Source organism: Balaenoptera acutorostrata, chromosome 7 (genome assembly GCF_949987535.1).
Source record: "Balaenoptera acutorostrata chromosome 7, mBalAcu1.1, whole genome shotgun sequence".
NCBI classification, from domain to species: domain Eukaryota; kingdom Metazoa; phylum Chordata; class Mammalia; order Artiodactyla; family Balaenopteridae; genus Balaenoptera; species Balaenoptera acutorostrata.
Window position 1 is genome coordinate 58,554,290 of NC_080070.1, and position 20,334 is coordinate 58,574,623.

Consider the following 20,334-nt stretch of genomic DNA (forward strand, 5'->3'; position numbering starts at 1 on the left):
AAGGAAAGTTTATCCATCTCTTCCTTTTTCCCTGCCATTTACTCTTTGGATTGTCAAGAACTGTGAAGGGTCTGAAATTTTATCCTACTTGCAGATTAACAAGCTAGCCTGTTACTGTTTCATGGATACTGGTAGAAGATGCAAGATTCCACTTTCTTAGCGCTCTGACTTAGTATAAACCAGTTTCCCTTGTCATTACCCAGCTTTTGTTAATCAATCAAGTAATGGGTTCAGCTCAGCAAGGGTAAATAAGGTTATAAAGAGTTTGTAACTTAGTAAGGTCACATTAATTATGATCAGAGGTAGAATAAGAAAAGTTCAAACAACATATACAGTAGTGTCAATGGGATCAACACCGTTCTTTAAGGGTTTAAGGAGGCAAAAGAGGAGCCTGCAAGTTTTGAGTTGGTTTTGGATTTCAAGAAGCACGATGTATGTGGCTGAGTACAGGGATACAGAGGAAATATCCTGAGCAATGGCATGAAAGAAGAGCATAGGGCAAGTGAAAGGAACAGTAGGTTGTCTGGCTTGATTTAACTGGATTAAACCAAGTATGATGATTTGGTGGTTTCTACCATCCCCTGGAACTAATGAGTGCCTATGGAGAACATGCTTTGGGCTGATGTTATCTGAGTAACCAGCTTTCCCTCTCGGCTGGAAGTGAAGGGGTTTTCTAGTCACTTGAAACTGGCTCAGGTGTGATGCCCAAGTCTATGAACCCTTAAAACTATCAATGTAATTTAGACTGCTGGGTGATTTTGTGTGCGTCTGTGTGTGTGTGTGTGTGTGTGTGTGTGTGTGTGGAGGATGGGGGTGAATGTTAAAGAGCCAACCTATTTTTAAGATGTGGTACACAGCTGCCAGCAGAAACAAAGTAATTTACTGGTAAAAGCCATTCTCAAAACCTGCCAAGAAACCATATTCTTAATTTGTCTTTTTACATTTAAATACTGCCCATTTTTGGTTATAATCTTAGCATAGGGTTTCACAGCATTTTATTACTTGAAACTTTGAAAGATAAATATTCTGATAACACAAGCTTTGCTTGTTTTATAGTATTAAGCTTTCCATTTGATTAAGGCCATTTAGCAGCAATTAGACAAAACTGAGGATGGTAGTAAAGGAGACCCCTTCTGTGTATTTCACAATTTAGAGGGTGCTAGTTACTTAGTTCCAAGTTGGCATTATTCATACCATACATATTACATATGTCTTCATGTGTAAATACATATTTAGTATTAATGATAAAATGCCTGGGAGATGAGAATGACTTTTTTCACCAAGATGTTTGTGTTGTTGTGTTTTTTGTTTTGTTTTGTTTTTTACAATGTTGTGTTAGTTTCTGCTGTACAGCGAAGTGAATCAGCTATATGTATACATATATCCCCTCTTTTTTGGATTTCCTTCCCATTAAGGTCACCACAGAGCACTGAGTAGAGTTCCCTGTGCTATACAGTCTGTTGTCATTAGTTATCTATTTTATACATAGTAGTGTATATACGTCAGTCCCAATCTCGCAGTTCATCCCACTCCCCACATCCCCCCTTGGTGTCCATACATTTGTTCTCTACGTCTGTGTCCCCATTTCTGCTTTGCAGATAGGTTCATCTGTACCATTTTTCTAGATTCCACATATATGCGTTAATATACAATATTTGTTTTTCTCTTTCTGACTGACTTCACTCTGTATGACAGACTCTAGGTCCATCCATGTCTCTGCAAATGGCACAATTTTGTTCCTTTTTATGGCTGAGTAATATTCCAATGTATATACGTACCACATCTTCTTTATCCATTCCTCTATTGTTGGACATTTAGGTTGCTTCCATGTCCTGGCTATTGTAAATTGTGCTGCAATGAACATGGGGTGCATGTGTCTTTTGGAATTACAGTTTTCTCTGGGTATATGCCCAGTAGTGGGATTGCTGTGTTGTATGGTAGTTCTATTTTTAGTTTTTTAAGGAAGCTCCATACTGTTCTCCACAGTGGCTGTATCAATTTACATTCCCACCAACAGTGCAAGAGGGTTCCCTTTTCTCCACACCTTCTCCAGCATTTGCTGTTTGTAGATTTTTTTGATGATGGCCATTCTGACTGGTGTGAGGTGATACCTCATTGTAGTTTTGATTTGCATTTCTCTAAAAATTAGTGATGTTGAGCAGCTTTTCATGTGCTTCTTGGCCATCTGTTGGTCTTCTTTGGAGAAATGTCTATTTAGGTCTTCTGCCCATTTTTGGATTGGGTTGTTTGTTTTTTTAATATTGAGCTGCATGAGCTGTTTATATATTTTGGAGATTAATCTTTTGTCCATTGATTCGTTTGCAAATATTTTCTCCCATTTTGAGGGTTGTCTTTTCGTCTTGTTTATGGTTTCCTTTGCGGTGCAAAAGCTTTGAAGTTTCATTAGGTCCCATTTGTTTAGTTTTGTTTTTAATTCCATTTCTCTAGGAGGTGGGTCAAAAAGGATCTTGCTGTGATTTATGTCATGGAGTGTTCTGCCTATGTTTTCCTCTAAGAGTTTTATAGTGTCTGGCCTTACATTTAGGTCTCGAATCCATTTTGAGATTATTTTTGTATATATGGTGTTAAGAAGTGTTCTAATTTCATTCTTTTACATGTAGCTGTCCAGTTTTCCCAGCACCACTTATTGAAGAGACTGTCTTTTCTCCATTGTATATCCTTGCCTCCTTTGTCATAGGTTAGTTGACCATAGGTGCGTGGGTTTATCTCTGAGCTTTCTATCCTGTTCCATTGATCTATATTTCTGTTTTTGTGCCAGTACCATACATACTGTCTTGATTACTATAGCTTTTTAGTTTAGTCTGGAGTCAGGGAGCCTGATTCCTCCAGTTCTGTTTTTCTTTCTCAAGATTGCTTTGGCTATTCAGGGTCTTTTGTGTTTCCATAAAAATTAAAAAATTTTTTGTTCTAATTCTGTGAAAAGTGCCATTGATAATTTGGTAGGGATTGCATTGAATCTGTAGATTGCTTTGGGTATTTTAGTCATTTTCACAATATTGATTCTTCCAGTCCAAGAACATGGTTTATTTCTCTATCCTTGTGTCATCTTTGATTTCTTTCATCATTATCTTACAGTTTTCTACATACAAGTCTTTTGCCTCCTTAGGTAGGTTTATTCCTAAGTATTTTATTCTTTTTGTTGCACTGATAAATGGAATTGTTTCCTTAATTTCTCTTTCTGATCTTTCGTTGTTAGTGTGTAAGAATGCAAGAGATTTCATGCATTAATTTTGTATCCTGCAACTTTACCAAATTCATTGATCAGCTCTAGTAGTTTTCTGGTGGCATCTTTAGGATTTTTTTATGTATAGTATCATGTCATCTGCAAACAGTGCCAGTTTTACTTCTTGTTTTCCGATTTGGATTCCTTTTATTTCTTTTTCTTCTCTGATTGCTATGGCTCGGACTTCATGTTTTTAAATCATGAATGAATCTAGTTTAGTATAAGGAAAGTTTTGCTACAGCATATGCATATTTTACCTATGGAGAGTCATAGTTTTTAAAGCTTCAGAGAGACTCTAGGTTATTTGCTTTATCCCTTGGTGTTAGATGTATGAAGTGAAATGCTGGAGTCATGAGCAAGTAAGAATTTTTATTTTGATGTTTTAATATAAAAAAATCATCTTCCTGAAATTTTTGTAGGTAATTGGTAATAGAGATTTCTGATGGGTATAAAAGTAAATTAATATGAACTAAAAGGCTAAATTTAGCGGCCTCTTTTTTCCATATTTACCACTTTGCACCGAAGCAACTTTCAAAAGGTGACATTTTTTTCATTGTGTGCTTCAGATTTGAAAAGGCTGCATATATTCATTTCTGAATTTACACTGTTCTGTGAAAATGGCCTCTAGATTCTTATTAAATTTATTATTTATAATTAAGGCTGAGATGTGGCTGGTTTTAACAAGCTAATTTCATCATTTTAATTTTGACCAGGTAGGTTGGTTGTGATGGTTAATAGTAGAGATGGGAGGTACAAAGTTTTACTCTTAACTGATAGTGATGAGATTGGAAATCAGATCTGTGGATTCTGTGAAAGTGTTAATCAAGATTTGATTAAGGAGTGAATTTTGATGTTTGAATAGTGAAGCTTAGTTGTAATGCTGTGTTGAGCTTTCTGCATTGTAACATCTGGATTTGTGAATTTTCTCTAAATCCTGCTCCCCCAGGATATTTGTTACCTGTGATCACTGGTTACCAGACATGTATGTTATCTGTAACGAGGTTGTGAGTTACAAAAAAAAAAAACCTAGGTTACTTAAAATATTCCTCCTTTTCTGCATGATTTTTGAGATAGTTCTGAAATACTACACCTTTTTCCTCTTTTCTTCTCACCTCTCAACGTTTCCTGAATAAATTGGTACTACTAGCTTTAGAATGGAAGTGGAAAATAGCTCTGGAACACAGAGAAATGTTTGATAAGTAAATTTCTATTTCCCAAATTTTCTTAAAAAATTTTTAAGACATGCTATTTAGTTCTTTGGGGTGTCTCACTGTGAATATTTTCTAAATTGCTTAATTCAAGGCTTTCGTTGCTATCATTGATACATGATAAGAACATTGAACTGGAATTGCAATATGGCACTCCTCTGCCTTGGTATTCCTGGTTTTATACTAAATGAATCACCCATTAATTGGGACTCGAACTGAGTTGCAGTGTTAGGTATCTAGTAATAAGTGAATGGATTAAACCAATGAAGAGGTAGCAGATCCAGGCATCTCTAACACTGTTTCATAAAAGGTGAACCTAAGATATCCAGAGTGGTTTACTATCTAAGGGCATGTGACTGGTAAGTTGTGGAATTGGTGCTGACTGGGATGCAGGGCTTCCAATTTCTTGTCTAGTTCTCTTTCTGTTATGCTCTGCTGGTGTGAAGAAGAATTGATGTCCGAGTGGAAGTTGTAATTCAGAAACTCATATTCTCTTCTTGGGCTGCCTTTTATTTTTTGATTACTTATACAATTATTTACTTATTTGTTGGTTTCTTTGAATCTGTCTTGTTATAGTTATGGTTCATACATGTCTGTGTAATAAGAGTCTCTATTTGAAATTTGGAGGTGATTTTTATAAATTAACGAGAGAGCGCTAGTTATGAATGATTTTAGTGATAAGGTGTTAAAAGCATCAGAAGCATTTGTTGCTTTGAGAATTGACACTAGTTGATTGCACAGTATAGGGGAAAGTGGTTTCTGGAGTCCAACTTTAAAATGAAATAACTCTTATTGTCAGCATAGTCTTCAAGAACAGATGAACACATTTTGGCTTAAATCTATTAAAAACAATATTTATATATCTATCCCACCTTGCCTTTTTTCTTAAACTATTTACTTTCTGTGTATTTAGTATAATGAATCTATACATTTGTTTCTATTTTAGAATATAAATTTAGGTAAGAATCATCTTGCTCAGGACATCATAGTCTTATGTTTGTACATATGAACATTTTTGAAGGTAAGTTTAGGAGACTTTTAGACATGGGCATTGGCCTAGCTAGATTTGTGAATTATTTACACTTGAGTAAGTTTGGTGAGAAAAAGCTTGGTATAATTTCACTAAATAATTTCAACGTTTTCTGAAAAAAATGCCATATAAACATTTCTGTGTGTATAATCTCATCCAAACCCATTAAAGTTTAGAAAATAGTCAAGACGTAACACAGTAAAGAACCTCCTTTTCCTTAAATAAATAGGCAAATAATGTAGCTAGACAGTGGTTGGGTGGAGAATAGAAGGTAGTATTTCCAAGTTTCAATTTTCTGGTTTGTTAAACTGTGGCAAGTATAATAAAAGTTAATTGGTGGGCTATAGCACAATTATTTGTATAGTTATAATTTTTCTTTGGGAAAAATAAGACTGACACTGCCTTCCTTTTATCTGTCAGAAAGATATGTTGGGATATAATTAGATTAAATTTATTTGCATAATATAAACACAAATTTATGCAAAGTTGAGTTTATAAAAGTTTGTAGAAGAGTACCTTTATTCCGGTGAATGATTTTTGATTTGCAGCCCAGAATGTTTTTGTGATTTTTGCTTTTCTTTGTCCTCTGCTTTTAGCTTTTTCCTGACCTTCTGCATCATCGGTTTTCATTACATGTGTGTGGTATGAGAGCTATGTCAGTTGTAATGATGTGGTAAAAATAAACCAAGGAAAAAAGCAAGACTGGTTCATTGTAAAGGTAGTAATTATAATAGTAAACAGGGAAAGTCAACATAAAAAGTTACCCCAAATTATGGCATAAGTATGCAGAAATACTTGTGTTGATCTCTGCAAGCCATGTGTAAATCTGGATAGCCATTCTAATTTTTCTGTAAATAGGTACCCATAGCCAATTCGGTATACTCAGAAGTTTCACTACCTCCTGTGTTCCTTCCATTTTTATTCCCCACGCCACCTCTTACAGGTAACTGACTTAAGTGTTTTCTTCTTTATATTCACTGTTTATTTTTTTGATGATAGGCAGATATATCATTAAATTTTTTTCTATTTCTTATGACATATATATATATATATATATATATATAAATTTTCCCTTTCTCACATGTATATGTATCATATGAAAGGGAAAATTTTTTATTTAAAATTTTTTTTAAATGTATATGTCTGCTTATCATTATTTTTCACAGTTGCAAAGTGCTCTTTTTTGTGTGTGAAGATAGTTTATCCAGCTGATCTCCTGTGTTTGGACATTTAGATAGATTCCAATATTTTGCAGTTACAGATAATCCTTCAATGAATAACCTTGTGCGTATGTATTTTCACATTGTTTGAAGTACACCTTCAGGATAAATTCCTAGAAGTGAGATTGCTGGGTCAAAGGGAAAATACACATGTAGTTTTGTTAGACAGTGTGGTTTTGTTAGACAATGTCAAATTCGTTTCCAGAGAATTGTATCATTTTGCATTCCCACCAGCAGTGGATGAGAGTTCCTGTTTTTTTGTTCACAGCCTTGCCAACAGAGTATATATGGTATCAAAGATAAACAAAACTGGACACTAATTAAAGTGGTATGGACAGATTTCAATCAGTAATATACTGTTGTAATGGGGAAAAGAATCCATTGTGAACTGAACTCAGCTTCCATTTGTACAGGGGTCACTGGGAATTGTAAAGGGAGAAAGAGGGACTAGGAAGGGGGATGAGCAGGGGCTCAGAAGAAGCAAGGAAGTGAAAAATTACAAAAAACAAGGGGGCTTGGTCCATGTGAAACCCATCTGGGTTAGGCTCCCACCTTCTCCCTCAGAGACTGGGAGACAGGGGCCCTATCTTCAGGTTTTAGCTGGAACAAACAATATATTCTTTTGGCAGCCTTGACTTTTCTCAGGCAAGCACTTTAAGGGGTGCTTAGGGTCATCCTAGGGTTGTGGCCGTGAGCTGCTAGAAACTACATTAGTGTCTTGTTCAACTCTTTGTAGGTCAAGATTGAGGCCTAATGAAGGAGAGGGCTCAGGGAGCTGGCTAGAGTTTGGTCAAGGGGAGAATCTTTGTTAACGGGCAGCTTTAAAATTTTCACTGATCTGATGCCTGAGAATTTGTTTCTTACTGTAGTTCTAATTTACATTTGCCCTCTTATGAGTGAAGTTGGATATGTTTTCAAATATTTAAGGGCCATCTTTATATCTCTGTTAAGTGTGTTTATATCTTCTTCCCATTTTTCTATAGGATTTTTGGTCCTTTCCCCCCAAATTTTTAAGAGTTCATTATAAATGTGAGATTTTTTTTATTGTGACATGTATTGTGAATACTTTTTTCAAGTTTATCATTTGATTTGTTTACTGTTGTTTTGTTGTTGTTGTTATAGAAAATTTATAAAAATTTTTATGTAGTAAAATTTATCAAATTTTACTTTCATTACCACTGAATTTTGAGTCATAATTAGAAAGCCTTTACCTATATCAAGGTGAGAGAAGAATTAACTCATGTTTTCTTTTGGTGCTAGTATAGTTTTATTTTTTAGGTTCAGCTGTCTTATCCATTTGGAGTTTGTTCTTGTGGATGGTGTGAGGAGTAGATCTAATTTAGTCTTTTTCCAACTGACTATCAGGTTGTCCCAACACTAGTAATGAAAAAGACTGTCTTCACTTAAGTGATATGAGATGCCATCTTTATCATATACCATATTTTTATATGAGGCTGGATCTATTTCTTGTTTTTATTGGTATCTCAGTAAATTCATAAATTAACTTAGGGAGAACTGACATCTCGATGATGTTGAGACATCCTAACCAAGAGTGAGGGATGTCTTTCTATTTGTTCAAGTCTACCTTTATGTCTTTCAGTTTTCTTCATAGAATTTTGGATCATTTTTTGTTAAGTTTATTCCTAAAATTTTTATCTTTTTTGTTGTTATTGTAAGTGGAGATTTCTCATTCATTGTATCTTCTAAATAGTTATTATTTGTGTATATGAATTCTGTTATTTTTATATGTTAATTTTATAACCTGCTACCTTGCTGAATTCTTTTACTGTTTGAGTTTTATCATTCATTCTCTAGGAATTATATTCTAGGTATATTATGTCATTTGCAGGTAGAAGTAGTTTTATTTCTTCTTTTCCTATTCTTTTGCTTCTTATCATTTTCTCTAGTCTAATTGCATTGGCTAGTACCTCAAGAACATTGTTAAAAAGTAGTGGAGATAGTAGACATCCTTGTCTTCTTCCTGACCACAGTGGGTATGCACTAAAGTTTCCTCATCTTAGGGAAATGTGTATCCGTTTTTATTTTCTCATGAGTTATTATTAGGAATGGCTGTTGAATTTTGTCAAAGGGTTTTCAGCATCTTTGGGGACAATCATTTTGTTTTTCTTCTTAGACCTATTAATGTGACAGATTATGTTAATAGATCCTATAAGATTGAACCATTGTACTGTTCTTGGCATAAGTCCCAGTTGGGTAGTCTGACTCCAGTGGTTAACAACTTCTTTATTTTACTACTTCTTAGTTGAGTTTCAGAGATTTGACGTGCCTACACAAAAGTGTACTTGTTGAGTCATACAAATTAGTATTTTTATTAATTGCTTGATGAATGAATGTTTTAGTAAATGGGGAATTTAGAGGAGGGGGAAATCATTATGGAGAGAAAAGATAATTTTTGAAAGAGAGAGGACGACTACCAACTGGGATTTCCTGAGCATCGATAACACCATAGCTATACTTCCTATATAGCTTATTTCTGCTAGCTGTTTATTTTAGGGGGCTTGCATCATAGTCTTATTAGCCTTTCACTGTTTTATCAGCATGATCAGTTGTGGTGGATTGATTACAAATTGAACAAATGCTACGAAATCTCAAATGATGGAGCAGATGCTCCATTGTGACAGACAGAAAGCCTGCAAAATAGAATGGAGGCATTACTCTACCTGCAGAAAAAAAGGGCAGAATGACAAACTGATAGTTTTTACAAAGGATAGAGGGAGAAAAATCCATGCATTTCCTTTAGGGAGAAGATTTGGGACCACATATTGTTTCATAGCCATGTTATATAAAACATTTTAAAATGCTGTTCTCAAATATGAAATATCTATATCCATGTGATTTACAGAATTTGCAGATTGTCAAAGGTACTTACTTAATTTACATAAATAAAATGATTGACTTGTAAAGTATGACCACCTTTTTACAAGTTGTAACTTGGGTCCAAGGGTGAGTGTAAAGCTGCATTTCATGCTAAGAACATGGCTTTGAAAAAATATATTTGGGGAAGTTTGCACGTCTGGTTATGAGAGCACTTGCCATTCAGTAGTATGTGGATTCATAGTATATGGACTAATACTCCTAATGAATACTAAAAAGCCATGTTAAAATAGGAATTACTTGAACAAAATTTTCTTGCCATTGAACTTTCTTTTTAGATATATCAGTGGAAGAAATTTTCTTATCTAATTCTTCAATGCATTTGATTGACACCATAACATTTTATTTTGATTAACTTTGTGTTAAAGTAAACATGATAATTTGAAAGTTGGCTCTTGTCATTTTCTTCAGCATGTTACACCAGACAGCTATATTCCATGCCTTGCTGACCTGTGCAAAGCACTGTGGGAGGTTATGCTCAGCTATTACAGAACTATGGAATGGCATGAAAAGCATGACAGTGAGGATACTACTTCTGCTTCTGGTAGGAAATTATTTTGATTTGATTTTAAAAACTGAACTATAAATATGCCGTATTTCTGGAGTAAGGAGAAAGAAAAGGGACAGCTATACTTTTAGAATTTCAGGGACCATGATGACCATAGGTTAAATGTTTACCAGAGAAAGTGATTCAGCTACTATAAAAACTCTATTACCTTTGGGGATTAACTGGGCCAAAGGACTTCTTATGTGATAGGTATTACCAGTTTCCAGGAATATGTGGTGATGACCTTAGGACTAAGTTATTAAGAAAGAGCTTTAAAAAAAAATGAGTTGCAAACTAGGTAGGACATTGGTCTGTCCAAATTTACTATAAAATTAATGCTAATGTTCAATATTAAGTCTTTTTTGCTAATATTCAAGTTGTACTAATAAAACTAGATTCTAAGAATTAATAATTATACTGATACTTTTCTTCCTGAAAATAGATAGCAGGACATAAAAATTTCATAAAAAATGATGTTTTTAAATATCACCTTTGAAAGCAAAATACAACTTTAAATGTCTATGGTATAGTCATAAAGAGCAAATCTTTGAAAATTATATTAACTAGGCATGTTTAAATTACTTCATTCATGTAATTATATATCTTAAGTGATTATCCTTGAACAATAGCTAAGATTAAGTATTCAAAATACTTTTAAAAGTAATAAATGAGTCTACCAGTATTTAGTATGGGCAAAATAAATTATACTGTACCTGTTTTTTTGTATTACATACAGTTTAATATAGCTAGTCAATCAAGTTATTTTAGTAACTTCTAATTTCTGAAATGTTTGGTTTCTGTGGTTGGGTGGGTGGAGGAATGCTCAAATCTTAGTTTGATTAAACATAGGATTTTGGTAATATAGAAGACATACGTTTAATATTTATCTTGACTCATAAGAAGCTCATAAATACAGATAGCAAAAAATAAGAAAGATAAATTCTGTGGAAGGATTTTCATTCTTTTAGAAATATTGTTGGGGGAGGAAGAGGTTTAAAGGAAGAGAGAAAGGAGAAAGCAGAAAACAGGGGTGGGCGTTGAGCCAGGATTCTAGGCCAGACTATTTTTACCCAACTCCTCTACTACATCTGGGAGTATGGGCTTTGCAGTCAGAGATACCTTGCTTCAAAGTTTGACTGCCATTTACCAAAGGTGAGAATGTGAAAAAGTCACTTTATCATCTCCAGGCTTCAGTTTGCTCCTTAAAATGATAGCTTAAGAAAACAAAACAAACAAAAAGCTTCAGAGTGTAGTAACACATCTACCTGTAGGATTGCTGTAAAGTTTAGAGAAAATGTAAAAAGTGCTTACACTGGTTGTTGTTAATATCATCAAAGGAAATGGATCAAGAGAGATGATTATAATAATAATGAAATGTCTATAGGCCTTTTTTTTTTTTTTTTAAATTTCATTTTTCCTAGGGAATTCCTGGGCCTAAGGGATTTTTTCCCCACAAAGTTTATCTTGTTTTGGCAACCTTTATTTTTTTCTAGATATGGTACCTGTTTAGATATCTCAGCACCTCTTTTCCTTTTTCTAGTACATTATTTAAGGAGAAACCAAAGGAAAAGTTTGGAACAAAATTAATACATACTTTAGATATGAGTATAGAAGACAATATATACTCATCATGGTGAAGCTCGCTTTTTGCTTCAGGCTAATAGTTTACAGGTATTATGTATTGTATGCATTTTCACTGGGGTATAGATTCAAACTTAAAACTCTATTTGAACCTTCTATACTTAGTCCTCTTTGCTAAAATTCCTTCACCCTAATCTGTATAATTTAAGAATGTTGAGGACTCTGGTCAGTCTAATAGTCAGCTGACAATATCTAGGGCTGTAAAAAGTTATTTGTTCACCAGAAGTTCTTCCTCTCGTATTCACATTAAGGACTAAAATTGTAGGAATCAGTAATTTAAAAGTTAGTCTTCACAGAACTTCATACAGCTGAAAGGGCCTCTAGAGTTCATCTGTTGTAGTTCTCTAGTGATACTACTGGTGTCCGAACACTTCACCGTTCTAAATAAACTAAAGCTGTAGCTCAGGTGCACTGCTCTGAGCTGCTGGGTTCCTAATAGCCAGACCATACAGATGATATGGCTTATGCTGTAGGAGTAGTCACAGGTACATTAGGCATGTATCTGGGGCCTGGCCTATGAAAGGGCCTTTTGCTGCTTATCAGTGGGTACCCTGCTAGCCTCAGATGAGATCATATCCTCAGTTGTTCTGCACAGTTTACTTGCACAAAGGCATAATTTTTAAAATATAATGTGTATGTGTATTTTCAGTTGCTTTTAGGGGGAGAATTATTTTGAGGCAGGTCATTGATCTTACCTGTTGAACTGGACATTGTTAGATTATTTACCTGGAACGGATAAAAGTATTCTGGATCATGAAAAATATAAAATGTATGTATCATTGCCTCACTGCATGAGCAGTTTTGCACTCTGTACTCTTGTTAACATATTAATTGAAAATTGGGTTAATTGGTCCTGTAATGCCCTGGCAGTAGGCAGTATATGGGTCATTAAGAATCTGGTTTCTGGGACAACACTACCCAAGTTGGAATCCCAGCTATAATCACATATAAGCTGAGTGGTCTTAGGTGTAAAGTACTTAACATTTCAGAGTCTGAATTTGTCTATTTTATCAAATGAGTTTAATCCTAATTCCTATTTTTTGCCATTGTTTTCGTTGTATAAATATTGAGAATATTTTCTGTATTTTACACATGCTTACAGTATATGAGAATCCAAATTTTTTTTTTTGAAAACAAAAATGTGAAGCAAATTTTAAAACGTATACCGTCTTTTATTTTCAGAAGGGAGTAATATGATGGGTACTGAAGAAACAAATTTTGATCGTGGCTACATAAAAAAGAAATTAGAACATGGACTTACACGAATATGGCAGGTTTGGTTTTTTTAAACTATTTTTTTACCAAAGCAATAGAAACCTTCATGTCAAAGTTGTTTTAGAAATTCAGTATTTAAGTTTTCTGTATTTGTTTGTTTTCCCTGCAGATCTAATCATATGTTAGTTTTTCTTTGGAATAAGTCTACCATTTGAGTTCTGTAATTTAGTTGTCAATTATATTTGACGATAAGTGGCAGTAGAAAAAGTTTTAATTTGAAAATATCCATTGGAAATATTCCTTGATCACATTTTGCTTTTAGTGTCCTAACAGATTTGTGCTTTCCTAAAGAAGTTGTTTTCTTATTGAGATACTGTTTATTTTGTGTGTGTGGTTTTTTTCCTTTTCTATTAATTTTAGGAAAAGGATAACTATATAATAGGTGACATAGTTGGGTTGGAGTCTAGAACAGAATGAAGAATTCTAAGTCAGTGATTATTGTGCCTTGAGTGAATCTTATGTATTTATTGACCAAATGTGTATTCCTTGGCTTTTCTTTTGCAGTTTAGTAGCTCAGTTGTTATCAGATAACTAAATTTGTTAATTTGTTAAAAATTTTTACTTCCTAGATAAGTGTAATTTCTTTGATGATAACTTTGTTCTTTTTGGACTGCTTCAAAATTTAGAAGACTATAGACACTTTGACCATATTATGGTCTTTTAAAATGTATTTTTGATTTTTCTAATGAAGCTGATGTTTAGTTTGAAAATCTTTTATAGGATTTCTTTTGAAAAAATTGTTTAGGAAAATATATACTGAAAACATAAATTTCCTCAAGAATCACTTAGCAGTTATAATTTAGTGCTCTTCTAACTTTTGATAACTTTCTATTGGATATGCTATTTGAATTTATACTTAATATTTAAATATGTGATAGTGGTAAGAGCTTCACCTTTTGTATTTTCTGATGTGACCATATGAAACTAATTTTTAGTTTTCCATTAATTATGGGTTGGGGCTGACTTTTTTCTGAATGTTATGTATAACAGAAAGGAAAATCTCATTCTCTAGGGTCAGATATGAGTTGTTTCTGATTTAGTCTTCTAACAGGCTCTAATTATACTTTGTTGAAATTGTAGAATCTATGATAGAATTTCTGGTAATTCAAAGTACTTTGGATTATTGGCCTGGTATTTTATATAGCTAGTTTCTATTCAGTCTGGCAACCTAATGTCATTCTTGATATAGGAATATCTGTTAAATGTAAGATTTAGTAAAGCTATTATCATTTAAGTGTTTGGCCAGTTTAATGAAAGTCATCATGCTTTTGAATATAGATAATTGTGTTGTAGGTTTCAAGTTTTAGAATATCTTCATCTCCACCCACTTCAAGTCCCTTTTGCACTTCCAACCCCAATTCTCATCCAGTTCTACACAGGACTTTGTGTACGTTGGGAACTCATTACTGTTTGTTAAATTGAAATTACAAAGCTCAATGCAATTGAAAAAGGCAAAAGCTCTGAAAAGTAAATGTTTTTTGAGAACACATCTGGCAGACAAAACCTGGCAGGAATTGAATTCATTTGATAGCACAATCTGACCAGTATTGTCATTTGGCTTCTTGTAGTGTTTATTTATCCCATTAAGGTGAACATTCATATGTTGAAGGGATATAAATGTGTTTTATTTTGGGATACTGCCCTTGACCCCACTGGGGATGTTATATAATATATGCTATACCTACCATAATTCTAATATCTGAAATGCTAAATTCCAAAGCACAAGTGAGCATGTGACAGTTTATTGACATCATAAATTTATTATAGAGATGATAAATGATGATTGAGAAGCATAAGAAGATAGTTAACATTTCTGACATAAAACTAAACTCAGAATCGTAATCACCTTGATTATTATTATAAAAACTTTTCAGTTTTTAGAATATTGTCGCAAATTTTCCATGCATTTTGACTCAGTCAGAACCTTTAAGGGAAAAAGGTTGTATCAGTCATAATATGTGTATCACACTGTTTGTGGGTTTAAGAAGATGGTGGTGAAAGCATGGTCCTTGACCTCATGGAGTTTACATATCCAACCATATGAAAGTCTTGGTCTTCCAAGATTTTCTTTTTAGTCTTTAAATATTTGATACATGAGAAGTGACAGTTTTAAAATGCTTATTATTTCTTTCTTTTTACTATAGGAAATTAGGGTTGGAATATTTCTACTTTTTGTGAATTTGAGATTTTCTTTACAGCCTAATAAACCACCCACTTTTAAAGTTCTTCCTGGGGCATTTGAAAAATAACCATGTATTTCTTCTTTGTATTGGGAATTAGGTTCTCTATGTAAATTAAAGCAGTTTATTATTTATATGTATTATTCTCATCTATATTCTTATTTGGTTGTGGTTTTCTTGGTCTGTGCTGTTCTGAGGGAGGAGTTTTAATCTTCCAGAATGATTGTAGTTTTGTCAGGTTTTTCTTTTATTTCTAACAGCTTTTGTTTTTATACCGGATGCCATGTTGATTGATGATGCAATGCTAATAACCACTTTACTTACCCTCATTGTACATAATTCTCTTTATTAATTTAAAAAAATAGCTCTTTTCTCCTTAGGCATTTTGCAGTGAATTCTAGTTTGCTTTATTATTACCATTGCTGTATTTATTTTGTTCATATTTTCCTGATAAATCCTTGACTATTCCTTTATTTTAAATGTTTTTATATCATGTTTTAGTTTTAAAAGTAAAGATAATATGTAAAGTTCTTAGTATAATTCTTGACAAAAGTAAATAATCAGAAAGCATTAGTTTTTACTGCTGTTTATTAAGCTCTTATGTGTGTATTAGAACTGTTTCTGATTTTCCTATTCCATTGACTTTTCTCTATATTGCTAGCATTTTTGGGATAGTTTTTAATATATTTAATATAGGTGGTACAAGTCCTCCATCATCACTGATAACTTCATCCTTTCAAAGTGCTATTTTTAAAAAAGAGGTTATTGTCTATTATTTCTAGTGAATTTTAGAATAATTGTTCAGAAGAAAAGTTTTTGTGTGTGTGTGATTTTGGTTAGAATTTCACTGTATCTCTACATTAACTTGGAGAAATTGACATTTACAGTATTTAGTCATGTATTCAGTCCCTTAACTCTCCAATTTATGGAAATTTCTTTTGTATCCCATTAGAATTGTTAGTTTTTTGTTATAGGTCTGATAGCTCTTATTAAAGTTATTCCTAAGTATATTGTGTTTTCAATATTTGTTTTAAATGAAATCTCTCCATTTTTAGGTGCTTCAGCCAGGTATACGTGAAAACTATTAATTTTTATATACTGTACTTAAACACTTCACACAATCATCTTATTAATTCTAATTATTTTTGAATTGATTATTTTGGGGTTTCTAGCTTACTGAACCATGCCCAAATAATGATGATTTTTATCAGTATATCTAGTATGAGGATATAATTCTTATCTTGCATGTGTGTGTGTATTAGTAGTGATGATGTGTTCTGTACTATTTTTTTAAAAATTAATTTATTTATTTTTGGTTGCATTGGGTCTTTGTTGCTGCGCGGGCTTTCTCTAGTTGTGGTGAGCGGGGGCTACTCTTCGTTGTGGTGCGCGGGCTTCTCATTGCGGTGGCTTGTCTTGTTGCGGAGCATGGGCTCTAGGCACGCGGGCTTCGGTAGTTGTGGCACGCAGGCTCAGTAGTTGTGGCTCGCGGGCTCTAGAGTACAGGCTCAGTAGTTGTGGTGCACGGGCTTAGTTGCTCCATGGCATGTGGGATCTTCCTGGACCAGGGCTCGAACCCGCGTCCCCTGCATTGGCAGGCGGATTCTTAACCACTGCGCCACCAGGGAAACCCCAAGTCTGTGCTATTTTTATATCTGATGTTCATGGAATTGTCTCTATGATATCACCCTAAATATGCTGACTATTAGCCTAACTAGATATTTTTTTTATCAAGTTAAGAATCTATTACTGTCTCATTTTAATGTGTAACTGTACAAAAAATGGTTCTGAGAACTTATTTTCTATATTTTGGATTTACTTGAAATATTTATTTATTTATTTATTTTTTTATAGGATGTTCAGCTGAAAGTAAAAACCTACTTGCTTGGAACTGATTTGTCTATATTCAAATATGATGACTTCATCTTTGTTTTGGATATAATCAGCAGGTAGTGTTTGAGATCTTGTCTTATTCTTTAGTTTGATTTATTGAACCATGATAATCAATGAAATCATGAATCACTGAGTTGTAATGTATAACTTAATGGAAGTAAAGATTATTGAACATTCATAGTCTAATTTCTGCTAGGTTTATGTGTGAGTGTGTTTAAATATTTCTGCCCTTTGGATGTTTGTAAACTGTAATCAATGTGATCTTTAGAATTTCTTCAAACATCCAAATTTTTATGATTTGTTATCTTTGAATAAAGATGACCTGTACTTCTCTTTTTTCCCTATAATAAACATGTTGCTGAAATTTATGTAAATCTTTCTGTCCAACTAGGTTGATGCAAGTTGGAGAAGAATTCTGTGGTAGCAAGTCTGAAGTTTTGCAAGAGTCTATTAGAAAACAAAGTGTCAATTATTTTAAGAACTACCATAGGTAAGAACTCTAATAAAATATGAATAGACTTATTTAGGTAGTGAGAATACCTTTGTCTAATGCTTAACCTTATAGTGTTAATTGGTTTAAAATAATTACTTTTGAATTTGAAAGACTATCTTCTTTGTAGCTTTTTTTAGGATGGTTAAGGATTTTTTTACCAAAAATATCATAAAATATTCTCATTACTTATTTTTTGTAAATTTCAATATGTGTTTTGTCTTGAGGGGCTTAAAATATCGAACTGACTTCTGTATGGGTGAAAGATGATTACATTAGGGATCCCCAGAAGAATCTGGCCACTATTCTCTACCTGCATATATGGTGTGAGCTAGTAAGGAAGTTAAATCAGTAGCGGCAGCACTCAGTGAACAGGGGATGCTTGAAACTGTGTGCCTTTTAGGAGTAAAAAGGCTTTCAGAGAACAGGGCATGATATTCAGAATGTAGCTACAAAGCCAAGATTTTGTACTACATTGCTTTGCAAAACAATCACTACTAACTTTAAAAAGGTTGCCTAGGAATGGTTTTGGGAGTGGAAGAAGGTGGGAAAGAATGTTTATATAGCAATGTGTTTGTATGCTTAAAGCAGCATTGAATTGAGACAGAGAATATTTATTAGACCTTTCTTCATATAAGCTGGACCCTATTATGTACACCTTATATACATTTTATCATTTGAATTGAGTTACAGCTCACTTTTTATAATGCATTTTTACTTTTTAAAATTAAGTTTTGATTTTGTTATTTGGTGCTGGGGAGAGTTAGGATTTGAAATTCTCCTTTCTCTCCTTGTTCGGAGTCAACCCCTGGTCACAGGGATATGTGCTATGTCAGAAGAGAGATTACTGGACATGAAACCATTGACTAATTTATTATTAAATATATTTAAGTACACATTTTCTGTCTTAATTGTAAACTATTAAATATTTATTTTGAAAGTTTATTTAAGTTGATCCTGTACCAAAGCAGAGCCTTTGAGTTTCGCAATTGAATGAAGAGAATGTTTAAAAAATTAAAAAAAATTTTTTAATTGATTAAACCTCAGGAAAACAGTGGTAAGGGAACAACATGAAACCCTAACACTACCTTAATTTATAACTTCCTTTTCTGTTAAAACTTAAGCCCTGTTAAAACAGAAGGCTTGGCCTGTACACATTGCTGTCCAAAATGAGAGGGGCCTTATACTCACAGATGGGAAAGAATAAAGAACTGTGAAGGAGCCAGAAGCTTCACTTACCCTATCAGAATGCAGGCATGCTGGATGTCCATTTCTCAAAGATTGCTTTATATCCAGCAAGACAACTGGGGGGTCTTTTGATGTTCATTGTGACTGCAGGATGTGTGTAATGCAAAAAACATGGATTTATTTAATGGTTTGCATTCTGCATTCCATTTTACTTACTGTCAAAAGGTGTCTGTCATCTGTGGCCACCAGGCAAGGGCATTTCTAGACTCTGACTATGATGGATATTCCTCACAAAAGTTCACCTTGATGAAATTAGAAAATATCGAAATGAATTATTGTTTCCAAAACACTCAATATTTTAATGGGCTTTTCTTGTTAGAAACATTTGTGAAACTTGTTTCCCATTGAGGAGGCTGTATTGTATTGTTAGAAGGAGAGCAGGACTGGGAAATGGTAAACTCGGGCTCTTACCACATTTTTGCCACTTGCCGTCTCTCTGTCATTGGACAAATCATTTAACCCCTCTGAGATATGGTTCTATCTATCAATCGTAAAATGAGTTGGCTGGACTAAAAGGTCTCCCGAAGTATGACCTGCAGATCTTTCCCTTTTTTCTTGCTGCATTGTGTATTATAAAAATTGGAATAGGTTAAAAAAGAGTAAAGATGTAATCTTTCTTTGTAGTATTCTTCTCTTTTACCAATGTTTAAACCAGTCTTGCTCATATACTGCCTGTAGTCATTATCTCTCCAACAGCTGCCATTTGGGAAATTATAATGAAATCACTTGGTAAAGTTGGTGCCAACCATCAGTGTATTCTGAAGTACATCTGCTTCTTTATAAAGCAAGATAAACTTGACAGGCAGTTTAGAAATGATGCCAATGTATATATATTGAGTTGACGAAAGTCATTACATTAGCCAGTGATGAATCTAAATCTACTAAATTCCGATTTAATATCTCCTTCACCAAATCATATTACATAAATACCGAAAAATACCATGAAACATGGTGAAATATAGATCATCTGTTTCAATTTTGTTGAAGTGTTTAAATATGCTTACAATTTGTTTCATGGTCCTCTACTGCCAAGTAGAGCTCTTGAGAATAAAGAAATTCTTGAACCGAATTACTCTTATTTTACAGTCCATTTAGGTTGTTGGTTTGAAGATGTAAAAAGGTGAAAATAGAAGCATTTTACTCTTTGGCAGAACATCTGTTTATAAAATGTACCCACGTTGCTTGTGGAAGTGGTATTAAAGCTTGCGTGCCATTATCTTTTTCTAGGGCAAAGCTGGATGAGCGTGTGAGGGAGCACAGTCTCTGTCATCTGTCAGTGTAAATTCTCATCTTTCAAAGATATATTTTATTCTCCCAGGTTTCTTTATGTTCAGGTTCTAAGTTTGTATACACCCAATGCTGTCATTCTTCTGCCAGATGTTGCAGAATTCCCCAAAGCACAAATAATCTAATTTGAACAGTAGTGACATAGAAATTATGTAACAGTGTGCTATTGCCAAAAC

General features: G+C 33.7%; 1 protein-coding gene across 2 annotated transcripts in view; it reads left to right on the forward strand.

Moving 5' to 3' along the window:
* Positions 1 to 20,334, forward strand: part of VPS50 (VPS50 subunit of EARP/GARPII complex) — a 134,496-nt gene that overhangs the window by 46,193 nt on the left and 67,969 nt on the right. For both annotated transcript variants that reach the window (XR_009008899.1, XM_028162274.2), the window contains exons 13-16: positions 10,009 to 10,141; positions 12,968 to 13,059; positions 17,095 to 17,189; positions 17,525 to 17,623. Coding sequence is in view for 1 of the 2 variants with exons in the window: in XM_028162274.2 (XP_028018075.2) it covers positions 10,009 to 10,141; positions 12,968 to 13,059; positions 17,095 to 17,189; positions 17,525 to 17,623 (419 nt within the window). In the remaining variant the exon portion in view is untranslated. The remainder of the gene's footprint in view (positions 1 to 10,008; positions 10,142 to 12,967; positions 13,060 to 17,094; positions 17,190 to 17,524; positions 17,624 to 20,334) is intronic.